The following is a 13,018-nucleotide window of genomic DNA, read 5'->3' as shown; positions in this document are numbered from 1 at the left end:
CTGATATATATACATTTTAGTGGCCTTGCCTTGAACCACCATTTCGTGATGGTCTGTGTGCTGCCTCAGAGATCATCTGACCAGAAATACTGCAACTCTAACTGTAACAGGAAGAGATCACCTGACCAGAAATACTGCAGCTCTAACTGTAACAGGAAGAAGTCTGGAAGCAAAAGACACAACTCTTTCTGTTAATTGGCTCATGTGACCATGTGACATGTTTGGTTTGTTTGTGTGCACCGTGAATTATAAGATCCCAGGGGGCGGACATTATCTTTTAAAATAACAGTTTTCTATTTAGGATTACCCTATGGCACCTACTACTAAAAAAGTATATTTTTATGAAAATGGTTTATTTACATGAAGCAGGGTATGAGCTTTATGCAATATATTTTTATAGAGACCTACATTATTCGAGGGTATAGTTTTCCTTTAAGAATATGCATTAGAGATAAGAGTGTTATTATATGTGCATGTTGCTTGCTTTGTAGGTAGAGGGGATATACAGCCACAACTAGACAGTGCCCTGCAAGATGTCAATGATAAGTACCTGCTCCTGGAAGAGACGGAGAAGCAGGCGGTGAGGAAGGCGCTGATTGAGGAACGCAGCCGATTCTGCTCCTTTATATCCATGCTGAGGCCCGTCATTGTAAGTCATGTGCACTGGCTTCCTATTTAGCACTTATTGGTTGGGGTTGTATTGATTTAATCAATGCGTGTCTAAAATAAATGCTATAAATGTGCTCAGCCAATCAGAGTTGTCCGCTCATTTGGCACGTACCATTAGTTGATGCTATGTTGCCCTGTTTATGTATATAATAATAATAATACTGGGGGTACTTGCAGGAGGAGGAAATCTCCATGCTGGGTGAGATAACTCATCTACAGACCATATCAGAAGACCTGAAAATGCTCACTATGGATCCTCACAAACTGCCTTCTGCAAGCGAACAGGTGGGTGACCCAATGGCCTTTTGGGCCAGAATATTTAATTAGCAGTTTCCTTATGTTTATAGACCAGTGTTGGACTTAGACACATAATTAATTAATGATGTGATATTTTTGTGGCTGATAGGTGATCCATGATTTGAAAGGCTCTGACTACACTTGGTCTTACCAGACTCCACCATCTTCCCCAAGTACGACCATGTCTCGGAAATCCAGCGTATGCAGGTAGGTGGCAGAAAGAAACCTCTAGAAGAGTCTTTAGGGCAGGATCAGTAGCTTATGGGCTACTCTAGCTTTTAGCAGACTACTAGCTTGGCCTTATTTTGTTTGAGGCCACCAATGAATACATAGGTGGGATATTGGTAGGTGTGGGTGGTCTGTTGATAGGAGTGGGTGAGGCTATTGATAGGGGTAGGTGGGGCTATTGGTAGGAGTGTATGTGACTGCATATTACTGTATGTGACTGTATATTACTGTATATGACTGTATGAGACTGTATATGACTGTGTGTGACTGTATATGACTATATATGACTGTATGGGACTGTATATGACTGTATGTGACTGTATATTACTGTATGTGACTGTATATTACTGTATATGACTGTATGAGACTGTATATGACTGTGTGTGACTGTATATGACTATATATGACTGTATGGCACTGTATATGACTGTATGTGACTGTATATTACTGTATAAAGTGTATGTTACTGTACGTCTTTCTTTTGACCTGTGTCAGATGTTGCCTGTTTGTTGGACATTTGTGGAGTTTTAATTTGGTGCCTGGTTTTCCCTCCCCTTTTTCCCTACTTTTATTTTTAACCCCTCACTTCTCCCTGACTTGTGTTATTCCCACCCTCTCCCCTATTTGTCTTCTCCTCGCCCCCCTACCTTTGTCTCACACAGCAGTCTGAACAGCGTTAACAGTAGTGACTCCAGATCCAGTGGTTCTCATTCCCACTCACCCACTTCACACTATCGCTATCGCAGCTCCAATCTGCCCCAGCAGCCTCCCATGCGGCTGTCCAGCGTCTCCTCCCATGATTCCGGATTCATTTCTCAGGACGCCTTTCAGTCAAAGTCTCCGTCCCCCATGCCTCCCGAAGCTGTCAATCAGGTAAGGGTCTCGGCAAATCCTCCGCAGTTTATCAACTAAGGTCAAAGTGGAGGGGTAGGGGACAGTTTAAATTGAAGCCTCTGGCACAGACGTTGTGGTTCCTGAGCTCTTTTTGTCTCTTTAGGACCAAATAAAACACAATTATAAATACTGAGTAAATCTGACCATACATAGTAGGAATTGCTTGTTTGTTGAGGGTGTCAAATGAGTGGATCTTTGCCAGTGGGCTGAATTGGACAAATCCTTTTTACTCCTAGGAGGTAGAGGACCAACCAGTAGTTGACGTCAGCCATGTTTGGCCACCTGGTTTGGTTTAAAATGCTTAAAAGGGAAAATTAAAATGTATTTTAAGCTTCCTCATACTAAAATAAGAAACTTTCTAAATGCAATCAATTAAATATTTTGCATCGTTTCTGAAATAATCAAGTTAATATCTTCACTATTCCTCTCTCAGCATCTGTTTCTCTTCATTCTCTCTTCATGCAGCAGTTGGGTGTCAGATATTCATTGACAGTTAGATCCAATATATCTTAAAGGGGGGGCTCCTTTTGCCTAGATTGTATTTAGAAAGCTTCTTATTTCAGTATGAGGAAGCTTATATTAAATTAAATTTAAATTACATTTTCGCGATAGTTCCCCCTTAATTAGGGTTGTTGTATTGTCTATGTTTGGCACATATGTACCTGTTCACACCATCTTCTCTCTCCATTTGCACATGTTGCAGAATTCCTCCAGCTCTGCTTCCTCAGAAGCCTCCGAAACCTGCCAGTCTGTGAGTGAGTGCAGCTCCCCCACTTCTGTGAGTTCCGGGTCTACCATGGGAGCGTGGGCTTCTACTGACAAGGTGAGTCTCGGGCACTGACTGCAAAGGCCCATACCAGTGGGGGAAACTGTCATGGGAAAAAGTTTTTTTTTCAAAAAGCATCAGTTAATAGAGCTGCTCCAGCAGAATTCTGCACTGAAATCCGTTTCTCAAGAGCAAACTGATTTTTTTTTGTATTTAATTTTGAAATCTGACATGGGGCTTGACATATTGTCAGTTTCCCAGCTGCCCCCAGTCATATGACTTGTGCTCTGATAAACTTTTTACTTTGTCACTCTTTACTGCTGTACTGCAAGTTGAAGTGATATCACCCCCCAGCAGCCAAACAGCAGAACAATGGGAAGGTAACCAGATAACAGCTCCCTAACACAAGATAACAGCTGCCTGGTCGATGTAAGAACAACACTCAATAGTAAAATCCAGGTCCCACTGAGACACATTCAGTTACATTGAGTAGGAGAAACAACAGCCTGCCAGAAAGCATTTCTCTCCTAAAGTGTTGGCTCTTTCTGAAATCACATGACCAGGCAAAATGACCTGAGATGCACCTACACACCAATATTACAACTAAATACACTTGTTGGTTCAGGAATGAAATTTTATATTGTAGAGTGAATTATTTGCAGTGTAAACAGTGTCATTTAGAAATAAAAACTACATCATAAAAATCATGACAGAATCCCTTTAATGCTGATGGAATATCCCCAGTACTGGCAGGAATCTCCCATTTCAGAGAAAGGGATTGGCTGATTTTGGACCTTTCTTTACTGGTAGAGAAGACGCCCCGTGGTTAGTACAGGCGTAAGTGCGAGACTCCATATTTGTGGAGGCAAATTGTAGTCTAAGAATCCTCCCATAGTCCCTCACTGGCACCTTCTATACCAGTTGTATTTCTGCCATCGACTCATGTTCCCTCATTTTCACTTTTTACCAATCATACATTTATATTTATATATTTATATTTTTTCCCTGCAATGTTTCCTTTGCATTTGCCATAATATTTATTTGGTTTTCTCCCTTTCTATTTCCTTTGTGTTGTTTGTCTCCAGTTATCTAATGGGTTTTGTCACTATAGTGTGCCCATTGATATGGCGCCTGTCAGTGCAAGTCCCTCCTCTCATTTCCCACTTCCCGCCTCCCGCCCCTGGACCCGCTCTAGCTCCACCCTCCCAGAATGCCATCACTATTACACCATTGGGCCAGGCATGTTACCTTCATCTAAGATCCCCAGCTGGAAGGTTTGTGTTTATTGTGTACAGAACTGTTCTGTCTTCCTACGTCTCCTCTGCCTTCTGCTTATCACTGAGGGACAGATTTATCAAGGGTCGAACTTGAATTTTCGATTTTTTTTTATGGCCAAAACTTTCAAATTTGACTAAGGAATTGTTAAAATTTAATTTGAGTTTTTTTAAAAATTCGATTTTCAAAATGTATCATTCTCTGGCCCTTTATGAACTCAAATTCAACTATTCGCCACCTAAAACCTGCCGAATTGCTGTTTTAGTCAATGGGAGCGATCCTGACATTTGAGTTTTTTTTCAGAGAAAAAAACTCAAATTGAATTTGATTGAAGTTTTCGAGTTGATCCTTTTCACCCGAGTTTTATAAATTCGATTTTTGTAATAAATTTTGATTGGTCAAATTTGGAGTTTATCGGAGGTTTTAAAAACTCACATGAATTTAAACCTGAATTAGTAAATTCATCAAGATTCAAATTTATCAAGATTCGAAGTTATGTGAGTTCTTTTTTTAACTCACATGAATTCGATTTTACTTGAAATTCGATTAGGGGGAAATTTATTTAAGAAATCTAATATTTCAAACTCGGATGAATTTTACTGACCCAAAACTTAAATCAAATTAGATTTGTATTCGACCAAACTCGATTTCAGTTTTCGGGTCGATCCTATTCACCCGAGCTTTACAAATTACTTTCGATTGGTTAAATTTCGAGTTCACGAGAGTTTATGGGAGTTTTTAAATGCTCACATGAATTCGAAATTCGACCTTTAATAAATGTGCCTCAAAAACTTGGATCGAGTTAGATTGGAATTCAAACAAACTCGATTTGAGTTTTCGGGTCTATCAGAGTTTTACAAGTCAGATTCTTTTAATAACTTTCGATTGGTCAAATTTCGAGTTCATGGGAGTTTATGGAAATTTGACCATTGATAAAAGTGCCTCCATGAAAAAAACTCAAAATGTCAGGAAGGCTACAAACATCTACAAATTGGTCACTGGACCTCTCCCATTGACTTATACAGTAATTCTGCAGATTTTAGGTGGCGAATAGTCAAATTCAAATTCTTAAAGGGTATGATAAAAAACTCGAATCAAGTTTGGATAAATCTCTAGTTGAATTTGACAGTTTTCACCATAAAAAATTTTTCATTTTGACCCTTAATAAATTTGCCCCTAACTGTGGGTGTAGGTGGCTGAAATACAGTCGCCTTCTAACAGCCTGGAATTGGTTGCCGTTTAACTGACACATATTAACACCTTTCACTACCTCTTTGAATTAGAGCCTTCATTTTTTTCAATTTTCTACTTTTGTACCTTGAATCTTCTACTGATGTTGCACCAGTCTTTTTATTTCCAGATCCCAGTGATCTATTTACCAAACAAACACAACACATTCTGCCTGTTTTGGCCTTTATTACTAAAAATAATGGATAAGGGATAAAACAGCCTGAGAAGTGATGCTTTAAAACTGAAAATATATACAATTCAGGAGCCACAGCACATACTATTATTTCCCTCATTCCACATGCAGACATGATTCTCCATGCAGAATCCTGAATGATTTGTGTGATTTACCCTGTTTTTCTTGTGGGTCTGACACTGTGGTTACCAAGGGCCAGTTTGTAGCTGTCTGCAATTATTCTTACAAGTTATTTTGATTTTTGCAGTTTAAAGGGGAACTATCGTGAAAATGTAATATAAGCTTCATCATACTGAAATAAGAAACTTTCTAAATACAATCAATTAAATATTCTGTACTGTTTCTGAAATAATCAAGTTTATCTTCACTATTCCTCTCTCAGCATCTGTTTCTCTTCATTCTGTCTTCATTCAGGACTTGGGTGTCAGATGAATGATCCAATATATCTTATAGGGGGGCTCCTTTTGCCTAGAAGATGTATTAGAGCTCACTCTATTAAACTCACCAGACATCATGTCTCTCTACATGCAGAATTTGTGCAAAAGGCAGTTATTTTGTTACATTTTGTTTGTACTGGAATCAGTTATTTGAGTGAACTCTAATACATCTGCTAGGAAAGGAGCCCCCCTATAAGATATATTGGATCTAACTGTCAATGAATATCTGACACCCAACTGCTGCATGAAGACAGAATGAAGAGAGACAGATGCTGAGAGAGGGGGAATGAACATAAACTTGATTATTTTTGGAAACAGTACAGAATATACTAATATTATAATATAATATTTTCATGATAGTTCCCCTTTAATAAAGGTATTTTCTTCTCTTATTGACTAGGGATGAAGCCTGTCTAATATTAGTCCCTCTGGTATTGGTCCCTCTGCCCTTAGTCTGGCCAATTTCCAGGATGGTTGGTCTATGTCTACTGATATTGACCAGTCTTGCTATGTCATAAGCAATGTTGCCCCATGTTTTTACCTGGATCTATAGAATCAGTCATTGATATTCATGAGTGGGACCTGCCATGTAAACATTAATCTAATCTTTGAAAAGGGTTTATTTTCCCTTTAAAGTGCACCCTCAGACTGTTGGATTACAGTTGACATAGAGCCATGTGTTTGCTTGGTAAATTACATATATGTTGCCAATTTTGGTTCTTGGAGCTGTAGTCGGTGACTCCATTAGCCATGGTTGTATGAAGGATTCTAATCCTAGTTAAAGGGGAACTATCATGAGAATAAAATTTTAATATAAGCTTCAGCATATTAAAATAAGAAACATTCTAAATACAATCAATTAAATATTCTACATTGCTTCTGAAATAATAAAGGTTATCTTCACTTTTCCTCCTGTTTCTCCTCATTCTGTCTTCATGCAGCAGTTGGGTGTCAGATATTCATTGACAGTTAGATCCAATGTATCTTATAGGGGGCTCCTTTTGCCTAGAAGATGTATTAGAGGTCACTCTATTAAACTCACCAGACATCATGTCTCTCTACGTGCAAAATTTGTGCAAAAGGCAGTTATTTTGTTAGATTTTGTTTGAACTGGAATCCGTTATTTGAGTGAGCTCTAATTCATCTGCTAGGAAAAGAGCCCCCCTATAAGATATATTGGATCTAACTGTCACTGAATATCTGACACCCAACTGCTGAATGAAGACAGAATGAAGAGAAACAGATGCTGAGAGAGGAATAGTGAAGATAAACTTGATTATTTCAGAAACAGCACAGAATATTTCATTGATTGTATTTAGAAAGTTTCTTATTTCAGAACGAGGAAGCTTATATTACATTTTAATTTTAACGAGTTTCCCTTTAACAACTACAACCAGACTGCTGAGACATCAGAGAAGACTTCACACTTCTTGACAAGAATACAATATATATATATACTGTATATATAACCCTTTTGTTCAGGACTGGGCTAAGCCAGGTCCATATGACCAGCCAATGGTGAACACCCTTCAGCGACGCAAACGTGAGGCTGAGCCATCAGGAGGAGCCTTAATTACTACTCCAGGACACCTCGATGAGCCTTCCGTTCCCAGGAACTCTCAGAACACCCCAGTATCTGCAGCATTCAGGGTAAAGAGCAATTCCATGGATAGGCTCTCCGCTAACCCTTTCTCTGCCACTACTTAGGAAGGTTTAACCCCACTTGTAGTCTAGTGCCCATGATTGACCACTATAAACCCAATGCTCTCTCTGGTAATGGGACACAGTTAATGCAATGGGTCCTTTTTTTATTTAGCAGAGGAACGAGACTTGAGAGAATGGAATCAGCTGTAGATCCAAGTTCTACACCAGAATGTGTTGGGAATGTTATAACAGGTTCAAGGTCTGATTCAGGTCTAGTAACCAATAGCAGTCAAATATAAAGGATAGGGAAAGGTTTCTGATGATTGGCTGCTGTACGTTACTAGACCTGAATTAGTCCATGCACCGTTTATTACATCTCCCATATAATGTTTTTGGAAGATATTGCGGGTAATAGTGTATTTTTTTTTCTGTTTGATTCTCTCAGCAAGGAGAAGAAACAGAGGCGACCAATGAAGAGCTTGCGCTTGCCCTGAGCAGAGGTTTGCAACTGGACACTCAGAGGAGTAGCAGGGACTCTCTACAGTGTTCTAGTGGATATAGCACCCAGACTACTACACCCTGCTGCTCGGAGGACACTATCCCTTCCCAAGGTATGTCCGCTCCTCCTGTGCTCTTCCTTTTTGTTACTGGTGACAACTATACTGGGAGCATGCCAAGGCCAATGGAAAAGGGATTTGATACTCTGGGGTATATATTGAACAAAGTACCCCCTATTGTAAAACTATAAGGATATTATAAGTCACCGAGGAGTTTCACGACCATATAAAACATAAGGCTGAGTTCTTTTATATAGGTCGTGTAACTCCGAGGTTACTTCTACTATCCTCATATTTTGCAACAGGGGTACTTTATTTATTGTAGTGCACAAGTTTCAGTGAGTCATGTGACTACAATGACATCACTACTCACCGTTTATAACTGATGACATCACTACTCGCCGTTTATAAGGATATAATTTACAAGATATTCATGACTGTATTATATATTTATTTATTTAGATCTATCTATCTGTATGGTATCATTGTTAGGGATGAACTGAATACAGGATTCGGTTCGGGATTCGGCCGAATCCTTCTGTCCGGCCGAACGGAATCCGAATCCTAATTTGCATATGCAAATTAGGGGAGGAGAGGGAAATCGTGTGACTTTTTGTCACAAAACAAGGAAGTAAAAAATGTTTTCCCCTTCCCATCCCTAATTTGCATATGCAAATTCAGATTCGGTTCCGTATTCGGCCAAATCCTTCGTGAAGGATTCGGGGGTTCGGCCGAATCCAAAATAGTGAATTCGGTGCATCCTTAATCATTGTCTTTTAAAAGAGAACTAAAGCCTAAAAATTAATATGGCTAAAAATGTCATGTTTTATATAGTGAACTTATTGCAGGAGGCTAAAGTTTCAGCTTGTCAATAGCAGCAATGATCCAGGACTTCAAACTTGTCACAGGGGGTCACCATCTTGGAAAGTGTCTGTGACACTCACATGCTCAGTGGGCTCTGATTGGCTGTTGAGAAGCTAAACTTAGGGCTCGTCACTAATTATCCAGCAGAAAATGAGCTTCCCCTGTAATATAAGCTGATGCTACAGGTTTGCTGATTATTAAATTCTGATGCTAATTGCACTGGTTTCTGTGCTGCCATGTAGTAATTATGTGTATTAATTACTAATCAGCCTTATATTGTGACATTTCTATTCTATGTGTACTGTATATTGTGAGTGGGTCCCTAAGCTCAGTAAGTGACAGCAGCACAGAGCATGTGCAGTGAATCTGCAGAAAAGAAGATGGGGAGCTACTGGGGCATCTTTGGAGACACAGATCTTTACTGCTAAAGGGCTGTGGTTGCCTTGGGCTGGTACAGAAGCACAAAACATAATGTACAACAATTCTAGCTACTTCTTTAGTTAAGTTTTACTTCTCCTTTAAACTGCTTATTCCTTTCGTTTCCATTCATTAACCTGAAGCATTTTGACTGCCATACGTTCATTATTGTCCTTCATACTTTATTTCTTTCATCAGTTTCAGATTATGATTACTTTTCTGTGAGTGGCGACCAGGAGGGGGAGCAGCAAGATTTTGACAAGTCGTCCACCATCCCAAGGAACAGTGACATCAGCCAGTCCTACAGGAGGATGTTCCAAGCCAAGAGGCCAGCCTCAACAGCAGGTCTTCCAGCCAACTTCGGCCCAGTTATAGTCACTCCTGGCGTGGCTACCATCAGAAGGACCCCATCCACAAAGCCATCTGTTAGGCGTGGAACCATAGGAGGGGGTCCTATTCCAATAAAAACACCGGTTATTCCAGTTAAAACACCTACAGTGCCCGATCTCCCGGGTGGGCTACCTAGCAGCCCAAGTGAAGATTACGGAGAGCAAAGTCCTGATTCTCCGCGTGCTACAGAAAGTTCGACACTGACCAGTGACATGCCTTCTTCTCTGTGGAGTGGCCAAGCCTCGGTGAACCCTCCTGTTCCAGCAACACAAGGCCTTGTCCTTGAAGAGCAAAGGCAAACAAGGTCAGAAAATGATGAAGAGGAAGGTGAGCAGGCCAACTCGCCTACAGCTGATCCTACAGCTCAAGCAGAACCAGAACCTGGGGAGGCAGTTCAAGGAGAGAATATGCTGCACTCAATACGCCGCGGAGTCAAACTGAAGAAAACCCTCACAAATGATCGCTCGGCTCCTCGGCTGTCCTAGATCTGGGACTATTCCCAGGAAGGGAGCGTTGGCCAAGAAATAAACTTCACCCTGACACTTATTTGTCTTTTATCCATTCCAGTTTGTGATTGAAATACTGTGGCGATACCCAGCGGTGGGTCCGAGGGGAAATAGAGAACTGTAGCATTACCACAAACAGGACTGCGTAGAGAAGCAGCGTTAATATTCGTCGTTGTACCTGTTCTGTAAATAGTGATCTTCTTTCTGCACATCCCTAATCCCTCCGAGATAATTTCTTCCTTATTAAACGTTTCCATAAGGTGCCAAATTCCCATTTGAATTTTATATATAAGTCTTTGTAAATTTGAAACGCTTCGAGATGGAAAAGGCGACGTTCCTTCGGCGAAAAAAAAGGACTGGTATGTTATTGGCATTTATTTGCACCCTTGGGAAGAGCACATTCGTTATCACAGGACAATGACATGTGAAATTGTGTTATTTCTCTTATTCAGTAATTACATTCACCAGGAATAAGCCACCTTTGTCTCTCCAGCCATTGCCCATTATCTCCCTGCCAGTACCATTCCAATGAGGAACACTCTGGAACATATTTTACCATGCACCCTCACATCTTACCTGTGAAAACCTTTCAGAAAACCCCAAAACAACTGAGAAGACAAGAGAAAACAATAGGAATTCCCCAAAAAACTTTAAATGGTATGATCCAGACAAGGAGTCTGTTGTTTTACATGGTATGATCCAGACAAGTAGCCCATTGTCCTACATTTTTTAATGGTATGACCCAGACAAGTAGCCCATTCTCCTACAGTTTTACATGGGATGATCCAGACAAGTAGCCCATTCTCCTACAGTTTTACTTGGTATGATCCAGACTAGTAGCTCATTCTCCCACAGTTTTACATGGGATGATCCAGACAAGTAGCCCATTCTCCTACAGTTTTACTTGGTATGATCCAGACAAGTAGCCCATTCTCCCACAGTTTTACTTGGGATGATTCAGACAAGTAGCCCTTTCTCCTACAGTTTTACATGGGATGATCCAGACAAGTTGCACATTCTCCTACAGTTTTACATGGTATGATCCAGACAACTAGCCCATAGTTTTACATGGTATGATCCAGACAAGTAGCCCATAGTTTTACGTGGTATGATCCAGACAAGTAGCCCATTCTCCTACAGTTTTACATGGGATGATCCAGACAAGTAGCCCATTCTCCTACAGTTTTACATGGTATGATCCAGACAAATAGCCTATTCTACAGTTTTACATGGTAAGAGCAAGCAGCCTGTTCTCCTACAGCTTGAAATGGTATGATCCAGACAAGTAGCCCATTCGCCTACAATTTTACATGGGATGATCCAGACAAGCAGCATGTTCTCCTACAGTTTGAAATGGTATAATCCAGACAAGCAACCTAAACATAGGTTTAAATCTGTATCATACCAAAAGGCTGGCTCTGCTGGGGGAGGTTGATTGAAGCTATAAACAAGCAATGGCTATGAGGAACCATGGTGGCCTAACCTGTCCATCTATAAGTCATTTTTTATTGTTTTTTTTTTTTTCCTCTTATTAAAGCAGTTGTTCTTAATGATTACTGATTACAAGCAATATAATCGTTTGACTCTGTAGAGCATGTAACAAGGGGTTTTGGGGGATCAAGAATGCCACCGTGACCCATGCTGTTATCTGTACATGACCTAGATATCGTTGATAGTCCGCCATCTTTAGACCCGCGTCACAATAAGCCATAGTGGGTTGTAGTGTTTTTGTTTTAGATTTTTCCGAAGATACTTTCTCCCCCTATGAATTTAATGTCAGTAGCCCTTGTTTTTAAAATGTTCTCCCCTTCGTTTTAGACATAAGACTTTTGTTTTTTTAGTTTTGTACAGCGGGAGCCAAGGAATATTGCAGAGCAACTTCCATTTGACTCTTTAATTCTTTTATTGGTTCCAAACACTTGCGTTTATTTCTACTCACCATTTACTGACTCCAGGAACACATAGAGAGATGGGCAATTCTACGGCTAAACAGCAGCAGGGAGAACTGAGGTGTTGCTTCTCTTCTATATGTGCCCAGCTGGCTGGGCGGCTTTACTTCATACTCAACAAAAATCTTTTTAATAAAGAGTTTAAAAAAAAGGGGGGATATTGTGTTCCCCAATTTGGCCAAGACTGGTAAATAGAAGAAAGGGAAAGACTGTTTAGTGTTAATCGATGTGACTTCTCCCCAATCCTGTATTCATTGTCATGTGTTATTGGAATGTTTATTTGATGGAAATAGTATTATAGGCATTTGTTTCCTTGGGAAGAAAAAAAAATATATATGAAACTTTACTGTTGTACCAATAAAGGTTGTTCTTTTTGGTCAATGTCGAAGTCAGAAGAAAAATTCAGAACTGAAAAAACTTTTTTTTTTAATTTTGTTATGTAGGCAGAGATGGGAGTTGCGGAATCAACGTACCTAGTTCTCTCTTTAGTAGCCAAGGGCCCTTTGTGGCACTCAGAGGCATCTCTCTCTATTATCCACTGTTACTATAGGCACCATCTCTCCCTACTATACCTGCTATCCCACAGTCACACTCCCTTCCCAGAGACTATTATCCACTGTTACTATAGACACCATCTCTCCCTACTATACCTGCTATCCCACAGTCACACTCCCTTCCCAGATACTATTATCCACTGTTACT

The 13,018-nt window shown here is 40.1% G+C and overlaps 1 protein-coding gene across 11 annotated transcripts in view; it reads left to right on the top strand.

The window, feature by feature from the left end:
• Positions 1-12,695, top strand: part of mtss1.1.S (metastasis suppressor 1, gene 1 S homeolog) — a 98,580-nt gene extending 85,885 nt beyond the window's left edge. For 5 of the 11 annotated variants that reach the window (XM_018223944.2, XM_018223945.2, XM_018223946.2 and 2 more), the window contains exons 7-15: positions 492-649; positions 847-954; positions 1,076-1,173; positions 1,857-2,067; positions 2,792-2,911; positions 3,940-4,128; positions 7,472-7,639; positions 8,079-8,244; positions 9,670-12,695. In XM_018223944.2, the coding sequence (XP_018079433.1) occupies positions 492-649; positions 847-954; positions 1,076-1,173; positions 1,857-2,067; positions 2,792-2,911; positions 3,940-4,128; positions 7,472-7,639; positions 8,079-8,244; positions 9,670-10,346 (1,895 nt within the window). In that variant the 3' untranslated portion in view covers positions 10,347-12,695. The remainder of the gene's footprint in view (positions 1-491; positions 650-846; positions 955-1,075; positions 1,174-1,856; positions 2,068-2,791; positions 2,912-3,939; positions 4,129-7,471; positions 7,640-8,078; positions 8,245-9,669) is intronic. The other 6 variants (XM_018223948.2, XM_018223949.2, XM_041568012.1 and 3 more) reach the window with 4 other exon arrangements.
• Positions 12,696-13,018: the final 323 nt, after the last annotated feature.

Source organism: Xenopus laevis, chromosome 6S (assembly GCF_017654675.1).
Source record: "Xenopus laevis strain J_2021 chromosome 6S, Xenopus_laevis_v10.1, whole genome shotgun sequence".
NCBI classification, from domain to species: domain Eukaryota; kingdom Metazoa; phylum Chordata; class Amphibia; order Anura; family Pipidae; genus Xenopus; species Xenopus laevis.
Note: the sequence above shows the minus strand (reverse complement) of the source record. Positions and strands in the feature narration are given on the sequence as shown.